Source organism: Felis catus, chromosome A1, assembly GCF_018350175.1.
Source record: "Felis catus isolate Fca126 chromosome A1, F.catus_Fca126_mat1.0, whole genome shotgun sequence".
NCBI lineage: Eukaryota > Metazoa > Chordata > Mammalia > Carnivora > Felidae > Felis > Felis catus.
The window spans coordinates 69,720,528-69,747,161 of record NC_058368.1 but is presented as its reverse complement, the minus strand read 5'-3'; the positions used below and the strand labels follow the sequence as shown (position 1 = coordinate 69,747,161).

Here is a 26,634-nt window from a genome sequence, read left to right as displayed (position 1 = left end):
AAAATGCCAGCTGGGCAAGCCAGCCAAGGACAGTACATGTGGAATGAAAGATGTCCTTCACCTTTCTGGCTGATCTAGCCATACAATTCTAAGTCCTCCCACCCGGGTGTGGCCAACTGGCAACTGCTATATAAGACAAGGTAGGCGGGTGGAGAGGGTCAGGCGCAACCTCCAGGCTCCTAGGAGGAGGAACCCTGTGCCAGGAGAGGGTGAGTAGTGGCAGCAACGACTCCAAGCAGAAGGAACAGACTATACCGAGGTGCAGAGGCACGAAGCACCATGGTCTTAAAGACTAACGACCTATGTGTGACAAACCAAAACCACGTCACCAGCCATTTCTGTCCCCTTCCGTGAACTGCCAACGTCTTCGTCATTTCACCAAAACTTCTCTGGGGTTATCTTTTAAGAACTGAACCTGTACGATTCCTCTACATATCCTACATACCAAAGGATTGACTTTCTGCAACAAGCCCACGTCTCCATTTCCTTCCTTAAAGCCCTTCCTATCTTCCCTTTGCTCATGACCGCAGTCTTCTGGGGTTTATGAGACCCCACGGGATCGGAGTCTGCTTACTTGGGCAGTCTCAGTTCTGCTGCGATCCCTCTGAGTTCCATACAGAACTTCTACTTTCTGGGGTGTTCCCACAGTCTCTGTTCCCCGTGGACCTCTGTACGTGCCGTTCCCAGCTTCATACTGCACACCCTCCCCCCAACTGGGAAAACTCCTATTTATACCTTAGCTGTAAAGATAAGCTATCCTTTCCCTCAGAGAGCTCCCCCTAAGCCCTGAAGGCCAGGTCAGATCACAGGGCAGTCACTGTCCAGGTGTCTTCCCCTCTGTGCCCACCAGCGGGTCCCATGCGTGGGGGCCACAGCTGCGTCATTCACTTTCATATGCCCAATACACAGCAGGTGCTCGATGTTGTTCCGGGGTCAGGTCAGGAAGTTTTGACGGTAGCCTGAGGGAATCTGGTGTTACCCAGGTTTTAAACAAAACAGTAAAAGGTGCATATAGAAAAAGAGAACGCAGATGGGAGGCGTTTATAATAAGAGAGAGATAGCGGTGGCCCAGGTATCTTATCTGTAAAGTGGGGAAACAATATTTATCGTGGCTGGAGTTGTTGGTTATTAAAGGAGTCAAGGTGTTAATATTGGTAAGATACCTGGCCCAGGGCTGAGCGAGCGACAGTGGGTAATATCATCATGACAGAAGGATAGGATGGTCAAGCATGTGGGCTCTGGGTTTAGGTTCCAAGTCATTTGCTTTCTAGCTGTGTGACTCTGGGCACGTTCTCTCTGGTCTCAGTAGCCTCTATATGTAAAATGAGCTCACCCCTGCCTTTTGTAGGCTGGTCATGAAAATTATGAGTCAATACAGGTGAGGCGCTTCTTTTTGTTTTTGAGAGAGAGCGAGCAAGTGAGCAGGGGGAGACAGAGAGAGACAGAATGAATCAGGTGAGGTGCTTCTTAAGGTGACTGGCACATGACAGACGTCCAGCGCCAATTAGCTGAAGCACTTATTACAGGCTGTTTTCCGTAGCTGATCCCAGGAGGGTCAAAGGTTTCAACCACCTAGGGAGAGGGATGCTTCCTAGTGGGGGTGGGGGAGCCGACTCTAAATGGACCTTCCCCAGGGTTCTTTGCGCTAAACTACCCAGGACCAAAGGAGGAGAGAGGTCCTAATGACCGTTATCACTTCCGTTAGGGAAAGACCAAGAGGTAACAGAAAGCGCTGGGCCCTGTGCTAAAAAGCAGCACGCGCGCCCCCCCCCCACGTGATCGCAAGGCCCCGCCTCTGGCTCCCAGCAGCAGGCCCCGCCCCTCGCTCACCGCGGCAGTCCCTGAAGTCGGCGTGGCTGGGCGGGTGGTGCTTGCACAGGCGCTCCAGGACCTGCTTGTAGTGCATGAGCCGGTGCAGCGGGCGCAGGAGGAAGGTGTTGAGCGGCAGGTAGCACACCTTCTGCAGCTCGAAGTCTCTGCACAGGCTCTCCAGCCGCCGCGAGCTCCTGATGCCCGTCTCCAGCGCCTCCAAAGCTTCACTGTGCTTCCACAGGTGAGCCGCCAGTTGCTGGTGGGGGCGAGACACGAGCGCACACGCGTTCCACCGGGCCCGACTCTCAGAAGTGAACATCACCCTGGCCTTTCGTGGCTTCCTTTCATTCTACTTCGAGCTTTCCCATTCGCTATTGATTTCATTATTTCCGTTAGGCTCTCGGGATGAAGAAAAAACCTCTAGGGAAGCATTATGCGTTTTAATTGGCATAGGAGACGTATATGCCATATTAGAGGTGAGGCTGGCAAAACTGCGGGGAGTTAATAGACAGGAGCTCCTTCAGGGGGCTGTGCTTTCCTTCTAAATGTCAGAAGAGCCCAGGGCCAATTCAATAGGTGTCATATAGTTACAGCTACACATTTCTGTTAAACTCCTCCCCTCTGCTTCTCGGTAAGGAAGCATCTGCCATGAGCCACCTGCCCTGCTCCATTCCAGAGCGCTGGGTGAGAATTAGACAGAGCCTACTCTATGGGGGTCTGACAAAGATACTTTACTTGACCATCTTTTCTGCAGGCTCCTGAGGCTTCTCCTTGACTGGTCTGGGAGCTTCCTTATGAAAAGCCAGTTTTAGCAAAAATCCTACTAAGCCTAACTGGAACCCCCGGCCCTTGACGTCTGGCCACCCTTGACATTGGGTTCCTCATCTCTTACCATCCCCAGGTGATGTGCGATCACCTTGCCTTCAGCAAAGAATCCTGTCTGGTTGGTTCGGCCAGAACCCGATTTATCCCCGATGTTTCCTCTTTGTACCTTCCCATCCTCTGACCCCCACCCCGCCCCTTGGCTAGAAGTCCCCGCTTGCCCACACTGTATTCAGAGTTGAGCCCAGTCTCTCTCCCCCACAGCAGTGGACCCTACCCAGTCCCAATGGTCCTGAATAAAGTCTGCTTTACTATATTTAACACATGCTGTTGAATATTCCCTTCCTGTAATAGCTGGTGGTAGAGACTGACGAGGGTAAGAGGATAGAGGGTTTGAGAATAGAGCATTAAAGGAGGAATTAAGTCCTTACGGGAGGTGGGGAATCGCAAGGTAAGGATAGATTCCCTTACCTTACAGGTAAGGGTAACAAGATGGCACAAGAACATCCAGGACAAGAGAACAGCAGTTGTCCTCAAGACTTCCTTCCCGGGAGTGGGCTTGCCGACCATGTGCAGCCCACCCCACATCTACATTTCCACGCTCCCCAAAGGCTCCACAAAGAGACTGAAACGCGGTGAGTCCAGGTGGAAACCCAACACCGCCTGCCTCAAGTGGGGCCGCCCCATGATTCTGTAACCTCAGGATGGATGCCGCCACCAGCCGGTTATCCAGGACGGAAAAACCAGGAAAACATTCCGGATTCCATTTTTTTTTTGAATCCTTCACCAAGTCCTTCTGATTCTACCTCCTAAAAACGTCAAGGCTGTTACCATCTTTCTCTGCACAGTCACTGCCCTGGTTCTGGCTTTGTGTCCCCCCCCCCCCCACAACCCCAACCTACTGTGGTGGTGTCTCCATCGGGACCTCTGCCTCCACGCCTCACCCCTCCACGCCTCCAGAGTCCTCAGCAGGGCACATGGGGCCCTTAGGATATAGCCCTCCCCCCCTCCACTGTGCTTCTTGCCACCTCACCCCAGGTGAGCAACCTGAACAACCTACACTTGACTGCCCGGCTCATGCCCAGAGCCTCTGCACGTGACACGCCCCTTAGGAGCCCTGCCCGGCCTCAGCAACCCCCTCAACACCCACCCGCCTCCACCAGTTAGGGACTCCTCTATCTTCTGTACTTCCATCTCAGCCCTTGTCACGTGGTGTCCCCTGCTGGGTTTAGTGACTACTTTTATTTTGAAATACAGATTCATAGGAGCTTACACAGGAATGTACAGGGAGGTCCTGCACCCAGCCTCCTCCAGGGCTAACATCTCGTGTAACTATAGCACAACATCAACACCAGGAAAAATTGACACTGGTATGATCCGGAGTTTACTCGGACTCTACCAGTTAAATGTGCCCCCGTGCGTGTGTGTACACGTGCAGCTCCAGGCCGTGTTACCACATGCGCTGTTCCCGAGTTGCCTTAAGAGTGCACATCGGTCATGCTCCTGCATCCTCGGGGCCTGATACACACGTAGGCACTCAGTAAATGCCTGCTGCCTGCGTGCCTTAATGAGCAAATGAAGGGTGCCTGGTTGGCTCAATTGGCAGCATGTAACCCTTGATCTTGGGGTTGTGAGCTGGAGCCCCGCGTTGGGAGTAGAGGTCACTTCAAACAAAACAAAACAAAAAACAAAACAAAACAAAACAAAACAAAACAAAACAAAACAAAACAAGAAAAAACAACCATGCATGCACCCAGCCAAGGCAGGAGTCTTGCAAGAACCTTGAGTGCCTGGAGAGGTGAGTTCATGGTCACTGGAGCACAGAGAAGCATGCGAAGGACACGGGGAAGGGCCTGGAAAGATCATCCAGGGCTAGAACACGAAGGCCTTTGTCAGGTTTGGGTTTGGACTGTATTCTCCCAGCCAGAGAGACACAGGAGGGTCGTGAGCCTCGGCAGTCTGGCGGTACCATCCGTGCTGACTGGGAGGACGGCTCGCCGGGAGGCAGGGCAACACCAGGAAGCTGGTCGGGTCCTCCAGCAGACAGCCAGCTGAGAGCCAGAAGGAGTAAGGTGGGAGAAGTTGAAGGAGGAGAGGGGGCAGGAAGGAGGTGGGCACCTGAGGAGACAGACGGGTCGAGTGAAGGTCCCAGCCTGGATGAAAGATGGATCTTTGGGAGGGTTTTGAAGTGCCTTTGTGCATCTGAGCAGATGTCTCCAGTTGGAAGTTTGCGGCATAAGCAAGAGATCCTAATTTGGGTATCTGACTTTCAGGCAGGGATTGGAGCCCCTGGCCCAGCTCCCTCGGTCATGGTCATGAGTGGAGGGTCTGGGAACCGCCCCAGTCTGGCTGAGCCCCTGCCAATGCAGGTAAAAACACAGGGGTCTGTGGGGGTGGGGGACAGGAAGGACACTGCAAGCTGTAGATCACTGTAAGCATTTTGGACAAGAGTGCTATCCTGGGCTTCTACATCTCTCGAACCTTCTGCTGGCTCTCCTTCATACTTCATAAAAATTCTTTAAAACCAGCTATAACCACCACAAGAAAAAGCAACCCAAACAAATGCTAAAAACGGCAGCCAGTGGCTCTCTGAGCCTCTCCACCTATTTTTATTTTGCTTGCACGGAGCTCCATGCTATAAATATGCTCATGGCATCCGCACAGGAACTCAAATGCCAGCACAGCCGACGAAGCTGACTAACCACAAAAATGCCAACTCACCAGACTGAGAAGAAAGAGCTTCTCTGAGCGAAAATCAGGTATGTTCTAGGAGGTCTCAGGCGCTAGGTGAACAGAGAGGAGGGTGGGTACCACTGCCTGTCAGCTCTCCGTGGACGAGGCACAAAGGACAGCTGGTGATGCTGGGGACTGTCCCCAAGGGGGCAAGGAATGGGCTGGCAGGTCTCCAACTGCCGTCTCTGGAGGCCCATGGTGGAGTCCAAGCCTCCTTGAAGGGAGTCTGTGAAGGCAGAAGCCCTCCCTGGGCAGGATTATACAGCTGTCCCTTGAACAACCCTGGGGTGAGGGGCACTGACTCCCCCACGCAATTAAAAATCAGCATTTAGGGGCGCCTAGGTGGCTCAGTCGGTTGAACGTCTAACTTTGGCTCAGGTCATGGTCTCACGGTTTGTGGGTTCGAGCCCCGCGTCGGGCTCTATGCTGACAGCTCAGAGCCCAGAGCCTGCTTTGGATTCTGTGTATGTCTCTCTCTGCCCTTCCCCCACTCGTGCTCTGTCTCAAAAATAAATATAAATGTGAAAAAAAAAATTTTTTTAAAGAATCGGCATGTAACTTTTAACTCTCCCAAAGCTGAACTATTAATAATAGCCTAATGTTGACTAGAAACCTTGTGGTTAACATTGATTAACATATAGTGGTATATGTAATATCACAGGGAAGACAAAATACATTCATGGTATCCTGTATTTATGGGAAACGTTCTACATGTAAGTGGACCCACGCAGTTCAAACCCATGTCATTCCAGAGTCAGCTGCCATCTCAGATGAAGGGAATACTGAGAGAAAAGAGGGAAAACCCAACTGGGCCAAAAAACAGGCAGACATAGGAAAATAACTGGAAAGTCCAACAGTAACAAAAACATGTTACAAAAGAGAGAAAAAAAAGAGTATCTTTAACAAGCGTTAAAGAGTCTGATAAGGCTGCCCGCTGTGTGATTCCAACTATAGGACATTCTGGAAAAGACAAAACTATGCAGACAGGAAAGGGTTGGGGGGTTGCCAGGGGGTGGGGGAGGGGAGGGATGAAGAGGCAGAGCCTGGAGGAATTTTAGGCCAGTGACCCTGTCCTGTGTCATCCTGTCATGGCAGGTACATGACATTCTGCATTTGGCAGAACCCCACAGAATGTACCACTCCAAGAGTGACCCCTAACGGGAACTATGGATTTAGATAATAGTAATGCTCATCAGTTGTAGCAAAGATCCCACACCCATGCAAGATGTTAGTACCAGGGCACTGTGTGTGTGTGTGTGTGTGTGTGTGTGTGTGTGTGTGTGCGCGCGCGCGCGCGCTCACTCAAGTATGCACATAGGACGTCTCTGTGGGCTTTCTGCTCAGTTTTTCTGTAAACCTAAAACTGCTTTAGAAAAGAAAATACACTAATAAAAATACTATGGAAAGCACAAGGAGGTCTGTTACTGTTACATCTGAGTTTTGTGGATCAGCCTTACTTAAAGCATTAAAAACACCGTGGCTGTAGAACATCTTAGATAATTCTTTGCATTTATTGCATGGGATTCTGCAATCCGGATAGCTTTCATGGCCTCTCTCTTGTCTTGCCCAGAGGGCAGTGTTGCTTTTTGAAGACTGTAAAAAAGTGTGCTCAAGGCCTGTTAAATAGTATCTTGATCTTTGTTAAGAGAAACAGGAAAGCTCTGGAGTGGCTTTAGATCTTGTCTTTTCTGTGTACCACCCCCCACCCCACCATCCCCTTGTCCTGCCTCATGAGATAGATCATTCTAAGGGGGAAAAATAAAGCCTTAAACAACTTAGTAAGATTCTTGGGAATTCAAACTCCAACAGTAACTTTTATTGTACAAGCGTCTTACACATTGTGGGTGCTCAGCTAATCCTGGAGGGAGGGATGGGGGGGTGGGTGGATGGTTGGTTGGATGGGGGGAAATGGTAGCAGGAGCAACCTTCCTTCTTTAGGGGTTGCTCTGAGTTATTAGTAAAGGTATTAGGCTTTGTTGGGCCAGTTGAAATGTAGGAAGATCACTTTAAAATGTAAATAGAGAGGTATTTGTCTTCAAAAGGTAAACTGTGAATTAAAATATTCTATATTAAAGGCATTAAGATGAAAATGTAAAAATGAAAATTTCACTGCTAAGAGATGGGGCAGATTTCAAAAATGAGGTAGAATATTGGTTCAATATGTCTGGTGGTATACTCTTGTATCATTGCAGATATTGCTGGCTGGTTAGAAATGTCTTTGCCTGGTACAGTGACTTCAAGTCATACGATTGATTAGAATTCCTACCTGGCTCTAAACCCAATGTTTTCGTCACACTTACAAGAAGCCAAAACGACTGATGAAAAGTGCAATGTTCAGTCGACCAAACTACGTTTTGTCTACATCATTTTTTAAAATGAGTGCTGAATGATTTATTCAGATAACACCTATTGTTTTGATTACAGCACAGAGCTTTTAAGGAGGAAAAGTACTACAAGTACTTCTCCCAAAGGGGCTGCATTTTCCTTCCAAACGCGATTGTCTGCAAGGACAGAGGAATTCACCCTGCGTTTACCTGTATTTAGTCAAATCAGGTCATGTGTGGTTATGCACTGGGATTGAAGCCCAGGCCTCCGGGAGGCCCAGCCTGGTTTTCCCTAGGGAACTCGTTCCACCGGAATCCCAAAGCAGCTCACCTTCATACCCTGAATGTTCTTCAGTAGGACATCTCCGATTCTTTGGTAATCCCCTCTGATGTGGGCATTTGAGCGGCCTTCCCTGAAAGCAAAGGCAAAGGGGTTGGAAACAAAAGCATGAACAGTGGAAACATAACCGGAAAACATCTGGCCTCAGATCACAAAACAGCAAGCTTTATGCCTTCCTTTCCAATCCCCTATTATTTGTACCTCTCCCTTCTCCGGGCGTCACACAATGTTAGCGCCGGAAGGAGACTATGAAATCACCCCATTCTTCTGCAAAGAATTCCCCTTGTACTTCGAAAGAGACAGGGAAGAACCATTGTGCTATCATGTTAATTTGGTCTCATTTCAAGTTTTTTCCCCATTCACGCTTGGGTGATTTGGGCGTCATTACAAGAGCTTGGAAATCACTAACAGACAAGGTTTCTGGTCCCAAGAGCCCTTAGCTTAAAGCAGACAAAGAGCTGTGTGGACAGCCCTGGGGAAAAGAAAAACATAACTGAGGAGGTACAGGAGCCCCACGTGTGGAGGTGGGAACAGGGGCAGAAGTGGGCAGGATGGGTGTCCCAGGTACAGAGAGGGGCAGGGAAGGGAGGTTCCAGACTCCCCCCCAGCCAGAGATGCTGGGTGAAAGATGACAAAGATGTGGGCACTTTCAGCAGAGTTTTGGGTATACTGTATTCTTATTTCTTATGGCTCTGGGCTGTAGCCAATGTTGATAAGCTAAGAGCTTAAGCAGCAGAGAGGAAAGGAATATCAGTAACGGTAGGTGGTTATTAAGCACGGTCCACTGTGCTGAGCACATTATAAACACTAGTTCATTTACCCCTCATGACGGCCTTATGAGGCAGGTACCATCATCAGCACCATTAAACAGCTGAAGAAACCGAGGCACAAAGAAACCACGCGGCTTGCCTAATGTCAGCTATCGTGAGACCGTGGGCCTGAACTTGAGTCCAGGGGGTCCAGCCCACACCCCTCCAACCATGGCACTGGTGTGTATCTGTGAATTTACCCACTGATGGCTAATATCTTCAAACGAACTGTTCAGGAGAGCTAGAAGCTAACTTAAATGAGAGGGATGCATGAAAAAGAAAAAAAGTAAAAATCCGGGCATCGGGCTTCCAGTCAGAAGAGAGAGCCCCAGTTCGGGGCTTCCCGCAGGAGGCAGTGAAATGATACATTCCCCAGTGAAATGATACATTCCCCGGGTTCTAACTCAGCAGACACGTAGATTAGATCACCAGGGAGACAGAGCACCCAGACCCACAGGGTAGTTAAAGCTGTTCCGGAATAAAGGGACAGACAACATACTTATGCTCCCAGCCTGGGTCGGCCTCGGCTTCTGGGCGCTTTCTTTATCGTATTCCTTTCCCCTCCCCCCCCCCCGCACAGAATTCCCCAATCCTTCTGCTTCCTCTCAGCTGCCCAAACAAAGGGTGTTGGCAGATTGCCTTAATCACTGCTCCTCTTCCAATTGAGTCTGGATTCTGTCCTCCACTCCCTGAAGTGCTTCTGTGAAGGAATACCACCGACCTCCTAATTGCCTAAACCCTGCCCCTAGGCAGCTTCTCTGGGCCTGGGGGCCCCAAACTCCAGGCACTTGGCTCTCCAGCTTTGGGAGGCCTCTGGAGGTCAGTTCTCAGTCCTCGTGGCCACCTCCCCCTCTTCAGGCTACTCCTGAGAGGTCTGTGTTCTTTGGGAACGCATCTGTGCTTATGTGCTCTCTTCACTTCCTACTTCTTCCTGTATAATCCCTGGATTCCCCACGGGTTCTGTGCATGATGCCAGATCTGTACCCAAATGCCCCTTGTCCAAATGACCCAGGGACTGTATTTCTTACACCCACCAGAGGGTTCTACATGAATGACCCTGCAAGTATCTCAAACTGAAGAGGTTCCAGAGTTAATTATCTTACTGCCCAAACTCAATCCCCTTCCTATGTTAACCCCCTTGATGATGTAACTGTTCTGCCCCCCCCTCCCCGCCCCCTGCTCAAGCCGGGAACCTCAGGTATCCTCCCTTGTCTGTCTCTCCTATCCCCCCCCACCCAGTGGATCAAATTCCTCCCAAAATGGGGTCACCGGAGAATGTTTAAGTGACAGACTTAAACCCAGGCTCTGCTTTAGAGACGGTGCTCAGTCTATTGCTAATCACCGCATATTATTCTGCCCTGTCAACCGCAGGGTGGAGGCATCTCCGGAATTTTAGCAAATGGTTATTAATCCAATCTCTATTGAGAAGTTTATTGTTTGGCCATTCTGTTGATCCTGATGTGTGCCTACTTTTAGCTCTCTTCCTTATACACTTGGAGAAGGGAGCTCTGGCCTCAAACGGAAGCTTTCTGCTCTATAGAACCCCTCCTTCAAGCCTGCACCTTCACCATCACGTGATGCCCTGGAAGGAGCTGGAAAGCTCCCCTTCCCTTTCCCCGCTGCTCCCCCCCCACCCCTCTCCAACACCTGAACAAAAAAAGCTACTGAGCCAGAATGTCCTGATTTTGACTAAATGCCACACATTAATAAGAGAAGGCAAGGCACAATTGAAACTCGATTTGTGGGTATGTAGATATGACCTGAAACTTATGTAAGTGACCCCAAAACTTTCAAATGGGCATACCATTGGACAAATGCAGCTAAGGAAGGTCTTTAGTTAGTTCAAAGGACATAATTTAGATATTTTAGCCAGAGTCCTCCGGATTGGATGGGCAAGGGGAGAACTGGGGGGCTTTATTAATAACAAGCAATTTCCTCTTTCTCGCAGATAACGCCCAAGGGAAAATGAAGTGCTGGGAAGCGACATGGGGGGTGGGGTGGAGCATGTGGTGTAAGTCAGATTTTATTGGCTGCACGTCCTTCTTTTGCCTACTGTTAAAAGAAAATGTACTGACGTTAAAGCCCCAAACTCAAGGGGACATTTTCCCGCATCAGCTGGCTGGCAGAGTCCTGTTTCTCTGTCTTTGGCATCTTTACTTTCATTTTAGAAATAGCCCTGGGTTCCCCTTATCAGTGCCCTGTGCCCCGGGGAAGACAGTGATGTGGATAAATTCAAACAGGGCCAGCTCTAGGTGGTGTGGGGACAGCAGGCTGGGACCCCAGAAGTCAATGCATCCAGTCCAGGCAGCACTGCCCACCTCCCGAGACCTCCCCCCCAGTAGCACACATGGCCAGTCCCAACCCCTGTGTGGTTCCAGAACATGGCGCCAGTCCATGGGAATAGGGCAAACCAAAACTGCCGCTTCCTATAGAAATACTGTCATGTTTTTACTTCCTTTGCATGTTAATGCCACCAAATCCACAAGTTCAAAGCATTTGCTTTGTTATTCAGAACTAAAAGGTCATTTTATTATTAAGAACATGAAAAAAGTAATTATAATTCTTCCAGAACATCCTCTGGATGTTAACCTCACAAGAAAAGGGTCCTTGTTTAGAAGACAGGGCCACATAGTTGTTGTCCGTGTAATTACCGCGCGGCAACAAAGCTGAAAATTCTTTTGACAATTTCACTTTGGAAACCCATGTACTCAGAAGCTTCCCAGAAGCTAAATTCTGCCCTGCGCACCATGATTAATACACTCCCTGGAGCAACGACACGTTAGCTCAGCGCTGCGCCCAACACACCCCCACACCCCCCACCATGAATCTCCCAAGTCTTCCTGCCCCTCGGTAGACACTTCACTCACGACTATGTGAGCTGGTCACTAACTCCAAAGCAGACAGACCATGAAGAGGAGGAAAAGGCTAGAAGGGCCAGTTCTCTGTGGGAGAGACCAATAACGAGGCTGTCTCCAAGGGGCACGAGGAGCCCTTGCACCTGAGGGCTTTGACTCTGTCAGGAAATACAACACTGGCAGTAGGTGCAGGTGGGCAAGGCCAATGGGAGAGATCACCACTCTGCTCCCCTCCTTCCCACCCCCAATCCCGGGTCAACATGAAATCTTCATGGAACCCTAGGACAGTCTACAGCGTGTCCACGGTCTCATGCATTGGTGATACAACCCCCAGCTATCCCACATGGTACTATGCACCCCAGGATGCCATCTCCCAACTGTGAGTGTTTTCTGGGGAGCGGGACATCAGGCCTGGCTTCAGTCGAGTGTCTGAGATTCTTTACCATGGAAAGCAGGTAGTGACTGACCCACTGGGCATTTCGAGTAGCCTAGTATAAACGCAAACATGTTCACCAAACAGCCCTTCCCTTCTCCTCCCGACAAATGGAGCATCATCTCATTAGACTGAAACATAAAGCCAACTGCCGATTGGAGCTGGGGGGGAAGGGGGCGGCTCTCCCACCTCACTCTGTGTCTGGGCGCTCCCTGACCCCGCAGGATGGACTGAACTTTTGTGAGCCTCATTCTCAGGCCTCATTTGCAAATCAGACATCACATCTTTGCTCTTACTAGTCCCTGTGGTTTCTAGGATCTTAAATGAAAACGGTCTGTGATCACATGTATTTGTGTATACGTGTAAGTAGAAAGATAATGTATAAATAAGCAAAAGAATAAAGACACGTCTTCCATGAACGTGTGGGTGAGGGAGGGTGGCTGGGTTCAACGCAAACAATTTAGCCAGGGTAATACATTGTATTTATATTTATATCATATACCTAATATTTAGATATTTATCTTTTTATCTATTCATTATGTTTATATATTATATATACTACACACATCTAACATATATATTAGCCACAGGTAATCTATGTTGATTTCAATATTCTTTGATGGACTCCAATATCCTTTGAGATCCCTGGAGAAGAAAATCCAATTCATTTGAATTTTAATTCACATCCCCAGAAAGACGTTCGGGCCGGAGGCATCCTCACTAGGCACGTGGCGCTTGAGTGTTTCCCTTTGGTAGCTACAGATAAGGGATTCACTCTCTGAGCGGTACCTTCAGCTGGCAGATGCCTCCCGTTCTTGGCGACATCATGCCCGTCAGTTACAATGCTAGGATGCTTACATCAGCTTTTCTTCTGGGTTTAAGGCCAGGTCCCGTTTAATAAGAGGAGCACAAGTCACAGCCCCACTCACGGGCAGGCTTGATAGCACCCAGATGAGACCTGAAGTGGTCACCTGGGTTCAGTCCTGTTCATGAGCCACACATGAAAATGCAGGGGAACAGAAAAGCCATTTAAAACTCATCAGCGGCCTGGAGAATGTTCGCTCTCAAGTGCTTTCCAGCAGAAACCCGCCTGCGGTTCAGGTGATTGGAAAACCTGTTTTCCTTTTTCTAGGAGAGCAGCTTGGTCTCAAAGCACAAGGGGCTGTCCAGTCAGGAACAAGGCAGATAATTCAGGGAAAACTAGCTCCCACATGTGACTGAGAACATGTCATGCTACTCATGGGTTAACAGGAAACAGTCACCAACATCATTGTCCCTGGAACCCTGGGTGGACAGTGGAAAGCCAGCTGGGGCAGAATATAATGAATTCAGTGTCCTTGTAGTGTCTTTCTTGGCTTTGAGTCAAACATAAAATTTTAAACTTAAATTTATATAAATAAGTGTGTAAGTGACCCCCCCCCCCATGGTATACAGGTATACCCCATAAATTCTGTTCCATTGTTTATGCTAATTTTTCAAAACTTTCCTCCATTGCCTATGCTTCCAGGCTGTTTTCTAGGTAGACCACACTGCCTTGTCTCCAATGAGTTTCACTGCTGTTTACCTTGACAGCAATGGTTTTAAACACTTTTTGCATGGTCTTATTTTTTTAAACCAATGAAAATCGTCAAACTAAAGCTGTGACACACAAGAAGTAGCCTGATTTTGCTGAAGGGTCGGGGGGCGGCGCTCAGAGAACCACCCCGAGTCTTGCCTTTTGACAACGATCTCGAAGATTCTGAATTCCAGGGAAGTGGATGGAGAGGAACGTCAGGTGCTGTGACACTCACGCATGACTGGAAAGGAAGGCTGCATTCTCCTATCTTCCACTCCAGAGTCCTTTCCCCTTTAGAGCCTCTAAAACTGTGCCACCCAGTATAGTATCCACATATGGCTGCTTACATCTTAACTCCGCTTAAAATGAACTTTTAAAATTCAATTCCTCACCCATACGAGCCCTATGTGAAGTGCTCACCAGCCACATGCGGCCAGTGGCTATTACTGAACAACGCAGACACAGAGTATTTCCATCACTGCCGAAAGTGCTACTTGACAGCATCGTTCTAGATAGAAAGAGAACACGTTTACAGCTACCTCCCTGCCCCCAGGTTCATGGGCTCCAGGGAAAGCAAGAAATGGGGTGTAGTCCTACCTGGTTTTATACCAACCAACTTTCAGAGCTCATTTTCCGTGGGAGGTGGGTGGAAGATGGGCATAAGGCAACAAGGTTGTTTTGTCAAATGAGACAACTTAATAGACAGTGTTTTGTAAGATGTTGTAGAAATGCAAGGTGCTTTTTTTTTATTATTTAATTAAAAAAATTTTTTTTAATGTTTATTTATTTCTGAGACAGAGAGACACAGAGCATGAGAGGGGGAGGGGCAGAGAGAGAGGGAGACACAGAACCCGAAGCAGGGCTCCAGGCCACGAGCTGTCAGTGGAGAGCCCGATGCAGGGCTTGAACTCACAAACCGTGAGATCATGACCTGAGCCGAAGTCGGTCGCTCAACCAACTGAGCCACCCAGGTGCCCCACAAGGTGCCTTCTCATAGCAATGTGGCCAGTCTTAAAGCTATCATTTTTAACACCTCTAGAATATGGACAGGGATTTCTGTTCTGAGAAAAGGGTCAGAGGCCCCCTGATCTCTTGGCTTGGCCTAAGTAGGAAAGAGAGCAAGCGCTCTTAAGTACCCACCCCCCCACAAGGATACCCCTTTCAAATCTTATCCGGCTGGTCTGGCTGCCTCCTTGACACAGAACAGAGCGAAGGATGAAACCAGAATACAAGCTCTAGGAGAGTGATAACTGTGTCGTGTTTTGTTCACTGAACATTGAGGAGAATGACTGATTTATAATAGGGACGCAATAAATATTTGTCCAAGTCTGTGGACACGGGGATTCACACACACACAGCTCAAGGTTCTGAAGTGGAGAGATGGCCCTGCCACCAGAGCCCCAAATGTGTGACTGGGAAGGAAAAGAGTGGGTCACATCTTTACCCCATCACGTGTGCACGTGTGTGTGTGTGTGTGTGTGTGTGTGTGTGCGCGCGCATGTGTGTGGCCAGGAACAGCCTGAACAGCATGAGCAGCACAGGGGGGCAGGCAGGGGCTATTTCAGATCATGCCTGGGGCTGGGGTTTCCCGGGGGCCAGAAGTTGTTCTCAGGTTAGTTACAAGTGAACAGCAACGAACCAGCTTCTTTGGAGTTCTTCCCCTCTAAACGTTACGCCTCAAGCCTCTGGTGCTAACGGCATAGTGACAGCAGACCAGCTGGTTTCAAAATCCAGTCGTGCCCTTAACCAGCTGTGTGACATCTGCCAAGCAACTCACCCTCTCTGTGCCTCATTTCCTCACCTGTGAGGTAAGGCGATAACAACAGTATCTACCTAATGATGTGCTTGTAAATATTAAAAGACATGATACACGAGCAGCATTTAACAGTGTCTGGAACACAGGGAATGTTCAGTTCACGTTAGCCAAAACTCTCACCAACAAAATCGGCAAGCGACCTCTATTCTTTTTTTTTTTCAATCAAAGAGATAAAATAAAGTCCTCCTGACGGTAACATACAGAAGGAGCCTCGTCTCAGATAGTAATGGTCTTAGCATCTCTATTGGCCTAAACCAGAGCGAAGGAGATGCCACGGATGATGCTCTCTGCTCTAGGGTCCCATAGCCGTGTACCCACCTTGTGTCCGATTCAGCCAGAGCCAAAAACACCACCGCTCAAGATTTCCCAGACACCACGGGGAGTAGTGAAATACGGGTCCTCAAAAGTTCCTAGCACGTCACATATATGTGTTAATGAGCAAGCAAATAGAAAAGCTTCCCTGAGACCCAAAGAGGAAAAAGGAGGCAGTTAGCAGTTTACGCTTGTTGAAGAGAACCATGCCCGACAGCCCATGTGGTTTGAGAAAAGGTAGCCTGTGGAGGAAGGTCTACTCTCCTTCCTCCTCTTGTTCCCTCAGTAAATAGTCAGCACAGTTGGTGCGAAACTGAGGCCTCTGCGAAATTCCACAGGGAGGGGGCAGAAGGCCCTGTCAGCAAATCCAAGGACAAGGTTAAGAGGCGGTTGAGTAAGATATGGAGGGCAGGACCTGGAGGCCATGCTGCCTGGGTTCAAGTCCAGCGTTAACTCTCCCACCTGGGCAGGCTGTCCATCCACCCTATTGACCGAGGCTGAGTCCCCTCATCCGAACCTGCCTCTTTGCACCGTGCGGACGGAACAAAGTGTATAAGGGCTTGGAAGGAGCCTTGCTGTTGTTTCTGTTGCAACCCCTTGGGAGCAGACAGAGAGGCTCCGAGGATATGCTGCGACACAGCTAAATTCCACAGGAGTCACCTCGGATATTACCATCTCAGTGGTGGCCACTTCACCATTAAATAGTCTCTTGGTGGATTAGAAAAAAATCTGAATCCATTTTCTCAGATTTGAGCCCTACAGGTGATATTCCTGTAGACAAAGCCATCACAGGGCCAGTGTTGGCCAGATGCCATGTACTTCCTGCCCCTTTTGAGAGAACAGCACAGGAGGGTGTCCGGAGCAGAAGGACCTCTTGGTGAGCACAGCTGACATCCCAAAGCCAGGAGCAGAAAGAAAGGATGCAAGGGTTGGGGGCACAGGTGCTGGCTGGGGCTCTGCCGGGTTCCTGCTGTGTGGCCCAGAGCAAGCCACACTCTCCTTTTCTCCTGTGACGAATGAGGAATCTGGGGCACCTGGGTGGCTCAGCTGGGTAAGTGACTGACTCTCAATTTCAGCTCAGGTGGTAATCTCATGGTTTGTGAGATCAAGTCCCATGTCAGGCTCTGTGCGGACGGTGCAGAGCCTGCTTAGGATTCTCTCTCCCTCTCTCTCTCTCTGCCCTGCCCCCCTGCTCAGGCACTCTCTAAATAAATAAATAAACATTAAAGAAAGAGAGAGAGAATGAGGAATCCACAGCAGATGCACTCTCAGCCACTTTCCAGGTGTAAAGCCTTGTGCCTCAACAACACAGCTGCAAAGCCACAAGCTGAGGATCAGATCAGACCCAAGTTCAAGTTGTACCTCTGTCACTTATGGGTTGTATGTCGGGGGTCTCACCTCTCTGGGCCTTATGTTCCCAATCATACAATGGGAATAACACCTACACCTAGGGAAGTGTTTTTCAACAAGGATCAACAAATTTTAATAAAGGGCCAGACAGTAAATACCATAGGCTTTTCAGGCCACACAGTCTGTGTCATGAGTATTCACCTGTGAAAGGCAGCCATAGACAATGGGTAAAAAAAAAAACAAAAAAACAAAAACGCGTGTGGCTATGTTCCAAAAAAACTTTATTAGCAGGAACAGGTAGCAGGCCAGATCTGGCCAAGGGTTGGTCAACTTGGTTTTGAAGATCGAATGGGAAAATCCTGGTGGTCATTTTAATTTTTATCAATAACACCAACTTTACAACAGTACCAGGTGTCTCAAGAGTCTACGCACAGTAAATGCGCATTAATGGTACTTGATTATTAATATTAATGCCACGACTCCGCACGTGAATCAGACTTTGTAAAAGCACTGTCCATCCACATTTGCCAGACCCTCTTCTGCTTTACAAAAGATCAATCCTTGACCCTTGGAGACATGACCTAAATGAACTTATTACTCGAGATTTACCGTGAACCAAACCAAGGCATTTTCACGCATTTGTTTTATAGATATTTTCAGCAACTTGTGTCCAAGGGCCTGTGTTTCTTATAGTAATGTGTACTATTTCTTCTTCATTTTTAGACCAATATTGTCCAAAAGATCTTTCTCTGTGATGACGAAGACGTGTTTTATATCTGCCATCCAATATGATAGCCACTAGCCACATGTGGCTAATGAGCCTTGAAATGTGGCCAGTGTTACTGAGAAAATGAATCTTTAATTTATTAGATTATTCAAATCTGTTTATTTATTTTGAGAGAGAGAGAGAGTGTGTGTGTGTGTGTGTGTGTGTGTGCGCGCGCGCGCGCGCGAGCAGGGCAGGGGGCAGTGAGAGAGGGAGAGACTCCCAAGCAGGCTCCATGCTGTCAGCACAGAGCCCAATGCGGGGCTCAAACTCACTGTGAGACCACCACCTGAGCCAAAATCAAGAGTCGGAGGAACACTTAACCAACTGACCCACTCAGGAACCCCTTGATTATTTTAAATTGAGATTGCTTTAAGTGGCTAGTAGCTGCCATATTGGACAGTGTGGCTTTATAGGTCTTTATCCTTTTCTTACATTGTTTTCCATTTGTAAACCATCTCAAAGTCATTGTGGAAGATGAGGCACAAAAGGATTTGAAACCACAATAAAAATGAGCCTTAACCAGTTATGAAGCAGTTGACAAGCAAACAATCAGGCATTCAACCAAGCCAACACCATTCCTGAGCTCCAGTCTAGACTAAGAGGCACAGAAACGACTGGCCAAGCACTAAGGCAGGTGCGTGAGGAACTGAGATGCCAGGTGGACTGTGCTGGAGTAAAGCCTCTCAGGATTCCTGACACAGGGTTGTAACCCAGACTTCCTGCTCACAACCAAACTCAGCGCTGCAGGGACCCTGGGAGGCAGCGGGATACATCACACAAGAATGTTCCACAAGAAAAGGCACGGCAGCTGATTTTGCTCTAGAAGAAGGAAAACAGTTTTCACGGACTCTAGTAAATGTCCTACGGTGAAGACAGGAGACCTCCCCACGGGACTGGTCTGGTAAGGATTAGGCAATTGTGAACAACGCCTGGGGGACAGTCATTATTACTCCATAAGATAACTGCAGGCGTGGTCTGCAGTCAGCCTTATCTTGGGAAATAACATAGAAATCAGATCCCTTCCTTATGTACAACGTGGGAAACAGCCTACAGATGTCTACTTCGGGTGGGGGGAGGTGTGGAGGGGCCGACGCGCACAGAGGACAGGAGGGCAGACGTGGATGTGTGTGTGCACACCCACGTGGAACGTGTGCTCATGCCAGGTTCGAAGGCCTGCATCCACCACAAGGGGAGAGGACGCTGGGAGAAACTGCCTGTCGTTGAGGTACGTTTCTGGGGAGTGGAGGGAGGTGCGGTGTCCCCGCCCGCCCTGCGTACAGGACGCACTCAGGTGTGTGATGAGCTCAGGACACAGGCTGCCCAACCTCAGGGCTCCTCTCTAGCATTTCCCAACACGGTCCCAAATTCAAACCAGGCCAGAGAAGCAAGGAGCTTAACCACCGCAGGCCTCCACGTCAGGGGAAAACCACGGCATCCGGCTGATTGGCATGATGGCCAACCGCATCCCCTCCTGGGTCACTTAAAAAGGTAACGAGTCTGTTTTCACCTCCCATGGCTTCAGTCGGGAGCCCCATCGACCTCACGGAGCAGCTGGGCGATATGGGGAAACAATAATGGGAAATGAAAGAGGCTCCAAGAATGAGGAACATGGTAGAAAGTGGAATGTGTGCACCGTGCGGTCTGCATTCCCAGGAAAAGGCACCTCGAAAAGGCACCGCTCGAGCATGAGTGGGGGAGGAGCAGAGAGAGAGGGAGACACAGAATCCGAAGCAGCTCCAGGCTCTGAGCTGTCAGCACAGAGCCTGATGCAGGGCTCACATCCACAAACCACGAGATCATGATCTGAGCCAAAGTCGGACACTTAACCAACTGAGGCATCCAGGCGCCCCTGGGCTTTAGTCTTTAAATGTTTTTTAATGTTTATTTATTTTTGAGAGAGAGAGCGAGAGAGAGCGCGAGCGTGAGCTAGGGAGGCGTGGAGAGAGAGACACCCACAGAATCCGAAGCAGGCTCCAGGCTCTGAGCTGTCAGCACAGAGCCTGATGTGGGGCTCGAACTCACAAGCCATGAGATCAAGATGGGCTGAAGTCGGCTGCTCAACCGACTTGAGCCACCCAGGCGCCCCCATCCCCACCTTTCATCTTGCCCAACTCTGGACAGCCGAACACTAGCTGTTTCCTCAACCCCAGGCGTTGGCAACCTCCATTTTATTTTCTGTCTCTCTGAATCTGATTGCCCTAAGTAGCTCATGAGTGGAATTGTACACTGTTCTGGTTTTTATTTCATTTAGCATGTCTTTAAGGTGCATCTGTGTTGTAGCATGTATCAGCATATCCTTCCTTTTTAAAGTTTATTTAGTGTGAGGGAGAGAGAGAGAGAGAAAGTGCGGGGGAGTGAGAAGATCCCAAGCAGGCTCCGTGCTGTCAGTTTGGAGCCCGGCACGGGGCTTGAACTCACAAACCTCAAGATCATGACCCGAGCCGAAACAAAGAGTCAGATGCTGACCTGACTAAACCACTCAGGCGCCCCTAGCATGCCCTTCCTTTTTAAGGATATTATTCCGTTGTATGATGTACCACATTTTGTTTATCCATTAATGGTTCACGCATCAGAGGGCACAGGGTTCCTTCCAAACCAAACCTTTTGGCTCCCGTGAATAACGATGCTATGAGCGTGGGTGTAGAAGTATCTGTCTGGGTCCGTTTCTCTCAATTCTTCTGAACATACAGCTAGGATTGGACACTGTTGGGTGCCATGGGAAATCTAGATTTAATTTTTTGAGGAATTCCTATGATTTTAAGGATGACCAGCTTCAAAGAGTGGGTAGGATGAAAAGATTTATAACTCATTTTTTTGTTTTAGGATTGCTCACTGTGAAGCTACTATGAAGATGTGCACTCTGGGGGAGGGCTGCAAATCACGGTCTCACCCACACGGTCACCCCCCACTCCTCTTCAGCCCCTGGAGCATCCTGGCAGGACAACACGGCTCCACGGGTGAAATCCCTGATCACAGTCCTCCTGAGAGAGGAGCTTCCTTTCTGCTCCGGACGGACACCCTCCTGTCTCTCAACCCCCTAGGGTCCGAGCCTGCTCCTGCCCCCACACCCCAGGGACCCTGCCTCAATCTTCTCTGCACGTCGTCCCGCCACTCTTCAGACGTGCTCTCCTCAGGGACGCTCCACCCCTGCTCACCCCTCGTGGCTTTTTCCATTTCCTCTGCTGGCTCTTGCTCTGCCATGAGCTACACGTTTATGGAAAGTTGACAATAAGGTGTATTCGGCACGATTCTGTCCCTGGTTCTCCTCTGTCTCACTGTTGTTCCTTACAGGACAGGATTCTTCTTGTGGGTAACTCCCATATCTACATCACTGCACCAGATTTCTTTCCCAAGCCTGAGACCTGTGTTTCCAACTGCCGGAAGGACTTCATTACTGACCCCTCAAAGCTGATGTGACCCAGAGCAAACTCAGCTTCCCTCCGTTATATTTGCTTCTTCCTTTCTTCTTTCGGCTTCCTAATTTTGTGAGCATCCTCCCAGGTAACCAGGATCAAAGTTCTCGGGGCCTCCCCCTGGCCTTTTCCTTGGTCCCGTGGGCCCAACTTGTCTGCTCGGCGACATCTCAACCTCCGGTCTCCCCACCCCTCCCGGCTAGACTTCTGCACCCCTTCCAAGTGAATCTGCTGCCAAGCTTCTAATAAATGCAGCAGACCCTTCTTGAGAACTGTGTGTGCCCACAGCAGATCCCACATGACTCTCTGCAGGCCTCTTGCCCAGACCCCAGCTCCCTGCAGGCTGATGTTGCACGGGGCACAGTCTACCGAGGCGCATTGTGCTAGAGAATCCAGGTCTGGGGAACAAGTCGGCTGGTGTTCACTCTGCCTGCCAGGCCTTTCGGGGCTGGAATTTGGGACACAGCTCTGAAAGCCAAAGGTTGTAAGAGGCTTTCTCTGAGTGCATTTGAACAGCTGGGCAAAATATCCTGGCTTTCAAAAAGAAAGGCATTCTTCCTGTTTTCAGAAGTCACCAAACCTGTTTCCTGGTTGTTGAAGAAACAGGGTCACCTGGGCTTTGGCCAGGCTGAAACAGCCCATCCCCTCATCAGGTGGGTTTACTCAGGAGGACGCAACATTTGGATGCGGGCAGGTGTGTTTACTGAGCAGGGGTTCAAGCCTCCTCATTCAGGGAAATTCCTGGTAACTTTTCTGCCTTAAGACTTCCCACTGCTGGGGCGCCTGGGTGGCGCAGTCGGTTAAGGGTCCGATTTCAGCCAGGTCACGATCTCGTGGTCCATGAGTTCGAGCCCCGCGTCAGGCTCTGGGCTGATGGCTCAGAGCCTGGAGTCTGTTTCCGATTCTGTGTCTCCCTCTCTCTCTGCCCCTCCCCCATTCATGCTCTGTCTCTCTGTCCCAAAAATAAATAAAAACGTTGGAAAAAAAAAATTAAAAAAAAAAAAAAAAGACTTCCCACTGCTGATCGAAGCATAGCACTGCCTCATGTAAAACCATGGTGGCCGTGTCATTTAAGTACCAAATTTGGGGGAATTTTAGATGCATAGTAAACTTTAGATTTCTTTCCATTAACAGTAGTAATTTAAAGAGTATCACCGAATAAAGGCGGGAGTTTAGCTGATGGTAACTTAGCCACATTAGTTTCCTAACTGACCGACGTGCCCAGCAATGGAAGAAGCTGACGTGAGGGCAGAAACCCTACTGTCGTGGCAACTTTTTTCTAAATCTAAAGTTATTTCAAAATAAACAATATAAAGAAAGATCAGCTCCTCTCCCACCTTCTGCAAATGGGACAGAAGGCTAAGCCCTTCACAAATACTGTCTCATTTTGTCCATGTAACAGGCCTATGAGGTGCACATACTACAGATGACACAGTGTAGCTCCACAAGGGCCAGAGGCAGCCAGAGATGTCCGGTGGTGGTGTGGCCGGGAGCGTGGACACAGCCAGAACGCAGCCATCCCCCTCGGCACGGGCCAGCCGGGTTTCCCATACCCCAGACTGAATAGACACATACATGCATACACATCTACTTCCATCTGGCCTGGCGGTCCAGAACTCGGTGTGAACTCCTTTCTTAACGAATCTCCCTGCATTCCATTCTTTTCCTTAAATATATTCATTCACACAGGCTGCCTATGCTGTGCAGGCATCAATGGCCCAGACGTCAAGGCAGAACTGGCCAGTGATGCCCCATGCCCACACTGGACATGGTTCACTCATCCATGACAGGGCCCGGCCCTCCTTCTTTTCCATGCCTTTCTGCTCCGGAGACCACAAGCCCCCAGCGGGCAAAGCCTTATACTTGAGCTAGCTCGCTCGCTCCCCCACCCACCTGTGTATGCATTCACTGCTTGTAGAAGAAACAAGAGTTATAACCAAAATGCAACTCAGAGAATCATAGAATCTTAGGTTTGTCACAGGAGCTCCGTATCAGTTGTTCCAGAAAAGGTATTCATCACAGTCATCTCAAGAAGCACTTTAGAAATACACACGTCTGGGACTCCTCCCAGTGTTCTGATTCAGGAGGGCTGGATGGGGCCTAGCAATCTCTATTTTTTCAAAACTCCCCCATCCCAATCCCAGGTGACCGTGTTGCAGTGCCAGGTTTGGGGTTTCCAACAGATAAATGCCTTCTAGAAATAGTCCACCTCTGCTCAAGAAACCCCAAGGTGGAGGAACTCATTACCTCCTAAGGCAGCCTCTCATCGCCAAGTGTTAGTGCTAGGGAATCCTTCTCTATATTTAGACACGATGTGCCTCTTTGGAAATTCACTGTTTAGATTCTGTTCTCTGATACAACTAAGAAGACACTCCCTTTTCACATGACCAGACTAAACAGAGCCATCAGATTTTCTAGAATCTTCTCTCTTCTAGGACAAATGCCCATAGTTTCAACAACTTTTTTTTTTTTAAATGGAATGCATTCTCTATTCCATTTCAAAAGTGAAACTCAGAACTGCGCCTAGTGTTCTGAAGGAGCCCTGAGCATTTTTTTGTGCTCTGGCCGCTTTCGTGAGGCAGTCTAGGACAAGCCTTCTCGACCCTGGCTACACACGGGAATCATCGGGGAAGCTTTAGGTCCAACCTCTCAGAAATTCTGCTATGACTGGTCTGGGGTTCTGCCTGGCTATCAAGATTTTGTAAAGGTTCCAGGTGATTCTGCTGCGCAGCTGATGTTGAGAGCTACAGATACACACACGGGGTCCTCTCTGTGTTATTCTGTTGACTCACACACTCATTCACTCAGCCTTTTTGCCTTGAATCCCTGCCAATTCCTCATCATGCACTTGAGGAAGTGACTAGTTGAACTTAGCAGCAGACTTTTACATTTATTCCTGATAAATGTCATCAATTTGGTTTGGGTCCATTGTTGCAAGGTCAAGTCACGTCCTTGAGCTTCATACTGACTGTCTGCTCTCTTTCTAGCTTTGAGTCTTTTACATGCTTCTGGTATTGTCATGTAAAACATGGATAAAATTATAGATCTTTGAAAGATCTACTGAAAATCCTCTGGGAAATAAATGACAGCAGCTGCTTTTTAGGCAACTGGATATTCTTTCACAGTGAAGGACTAGATGCAAAAGATTTATGGTCACAGATAATAAAGAGTGTGGCGTTTATTCCTAGTATGAAATGTTCCCTACAGCTCCCTGAAGCTCTCTCTGGTGGCAGGGGCCAGCTGAAGCCACCATGCTGAGCTGCCAGGGTACAGCTGATGACATTTCCTGTGTGTGGCCTCCCCATTATTTAGGTCACCTGCCACATGGACCAGAGCTGCCACAGTGACACCTGCTCAAGACGCCCCAGCCTACGGAAGATTTAAGACTGCATTCGCACACATCTCACTGGCCAAACAAACTGTGAGTGGATTTCTCCAGAGTTGTAAGTTCTCTGACTCCATTACGAAAGCATCGTCTCACTTTGTAGGAATGATGAGGCAACAGAACATGGCAGAATGCAACCGAATGTTTCCAGGTAGACTTTGGGAGGTAAAATAAGAAGTTAGATCCTGTGGAATCTTTTTTAATTTTGAAAAGTGGCATTTCTCTTACATTCACAGCCCCAACCTACAGTGTGGCCCTAAAGTGGGGTTTCCAACCTTTCTCCATTTTCAATGAGGCGGTTTCTCAACCCTGGCTCTGCTCTCCTCCCTGGGGCATCTTGGCAATGCCTCCCACCTCCTTCTAATGCAGGGTGAGAACGGCATGTGAATCATCCTAAAGCACACACATGAAGTCGGACACCAGAGCACGTTCATGTCACTAGGCAGGAGAGCAGCCCCATGAACCTGTTCAACGGACACTTGCAACCCACTGTCTGGATCACCTGGGGCAAGACCAGCTCATCGGCAGCTCCTTTAGGCCCCTGAGCCGTTAAATGCCCCGAGACCGCTTTAAAGTAAATTCTCACCTCCCGTGAGGATACAGTATACAATGGCTCCCGCCTCTGCCTAAAACACAGAAAGTTTTTGCTATTTTCTCCTGGAGTTTTCCAAATGTATGTTTAGTAGAAGGTCAACTCCCTAAGAGTCTGCATAGAATGGTCTTAAAACAACAACAACAACAACCCTAATAATTTTCTGGAAAGGTTCTAATTTTACAGAAGGGTACACTGGATTTTGCATCCTATGACACATGAGGTGTTTCCTGATTTCTTGCACCAGGTTAATGTTTTATTCAGTATTAAACGGACTTAATATTATTTTGAACCAATCTGTTCATGGACGTTTAGATCATTTACAATCTTTCAATTCTAACATGGCTATCTCTGTTGTACATCATTTCACATTATAAATGTATCCTTAAGGTACATTCCTAGATGCGGGATTCAAGGACAAGTGTGTGCGTGGTATGTAGGGTTCTACATTTTTCCAACCACTTCCTCAACATAGTGCAACAGAATACTGAAAACTGCATGAGAGATACAGATACTTCACAGACGACTATAAAGCAAGAGCCAGTGACTACCGTCAACTCCCCCTGGGAATCCCTCAGTACGCCTGTTCTTTAGAACCCTCGTCGGCTTTCCAGAAGTACCTACTATCTTTATTTTGTGATATTCACTGAATTATAAGAAAACATGCATTTTGAAGAATTATAAACCAAAGGGGGGGAAAATCCAGGATGAGATCTAAATATACATAGAATTTAACTGGGAAATTTTTTTTTTTATTTATTTGAGAGAGAGAGAGAGCGAGCGTGCACGCACACAAGCAGGGGAGGGGCAGAGAGAGAGGGAGACACAGAATCTGAAGCAGGCTTGAACTCACAAACGGTGAGATCATGACCTGAGCCGAAGTCAGATGCTTAGCCACCCAGGTGCTCCTAACCGGGAAATCATCTTAAGGTTGGCTTATCTCAAGCCAGTTTCTTGCCTTTATCTTTGGCTGTGACAGCTGTTTAGAAGGCATGACACAAAAATAACATTAGGGAGTCAGAGAAAGAGGACGGTGTAGGGACAAAATGTAGTATTTTCTATTTATCTGAATAAAAATTGTTTTAATCCTTATTTATTTTGGAGACAGAACGAGAGAGACAGAGCATGAGCCAAGGAGGGGCAGAGAGAGATAGAGACACAGAATCTGGAACAGGCTCCAGGCTCTGAGGTCTCCGCCCAGAGCCCGACACGGGGCTTGATCCCACGAACTGTGAGATCATGACCTGAGCCAAAACCAAGAGTTGGACACGTAACTGACTGAGCCACCCAGGCGCCGCCCCCCCCCCCCCCCCA

The 26,634-nt window shown here is 48.7% G+C and overlaps 1 protein-coding gene and 1 long non-coding RNA gene across 9 annotated transcripts in view; one reads left to right on the top strand and one right to left on the bottom strand.

Annotated features, from left to right (window-relative positions):
* FARP1 (FERM, ARH/RhoGEF and pleckstrin domain protein 1) overlaps positions 1-26,634 on the bottom strand; it is a 296,455-nt gene that overhangs the window by 15,258 nt on the left and 254,563 nt on the right. For all 5 annotated transcript variants that reach the window (XM_045055193.1, XM_011280659.4, XM_023252762.2 and 2 more), the window contains exons 17-18: positions 8,023-8,104; positions 1,831-2,068 (exon numbers count right to left, since the gene is read on the bottom strand). In XM_045055193.1, the coding sequence (XP_044911128.1) occupies positions 1,831-2,068; positions 8,023-8,104 (320 nt within the window). The remainder of the gene's footprint in view (positions 1-1,830; positions 2,069-8,022; positions 8,105-26,634) is intronic.
* On the top strand, positions 2,065-26,476 carry LOC109498918. 4 transcript variants are annotated; one of them, XR_006596271.1, is made up of 4 exons: positions 2,065-2,288; positions 2,567-5,393; positions 20,754-21,996; positions 24,656-26,476. It is a non-coding gene; the product is annotated as an uncharacterized LOC109498918 (long non-coding RNA). The 4 variants fall into 4 exon arrangements; XR_006596275.1 differs by having other exon boundaries at positions 2,065-5,393; positions 24,656-24,764; positions 25,098-26,476; XR_002741762.2 differs by adding an exon at positions 18,393-19,418 and having other exon boundaries at positions 2,065-5,393.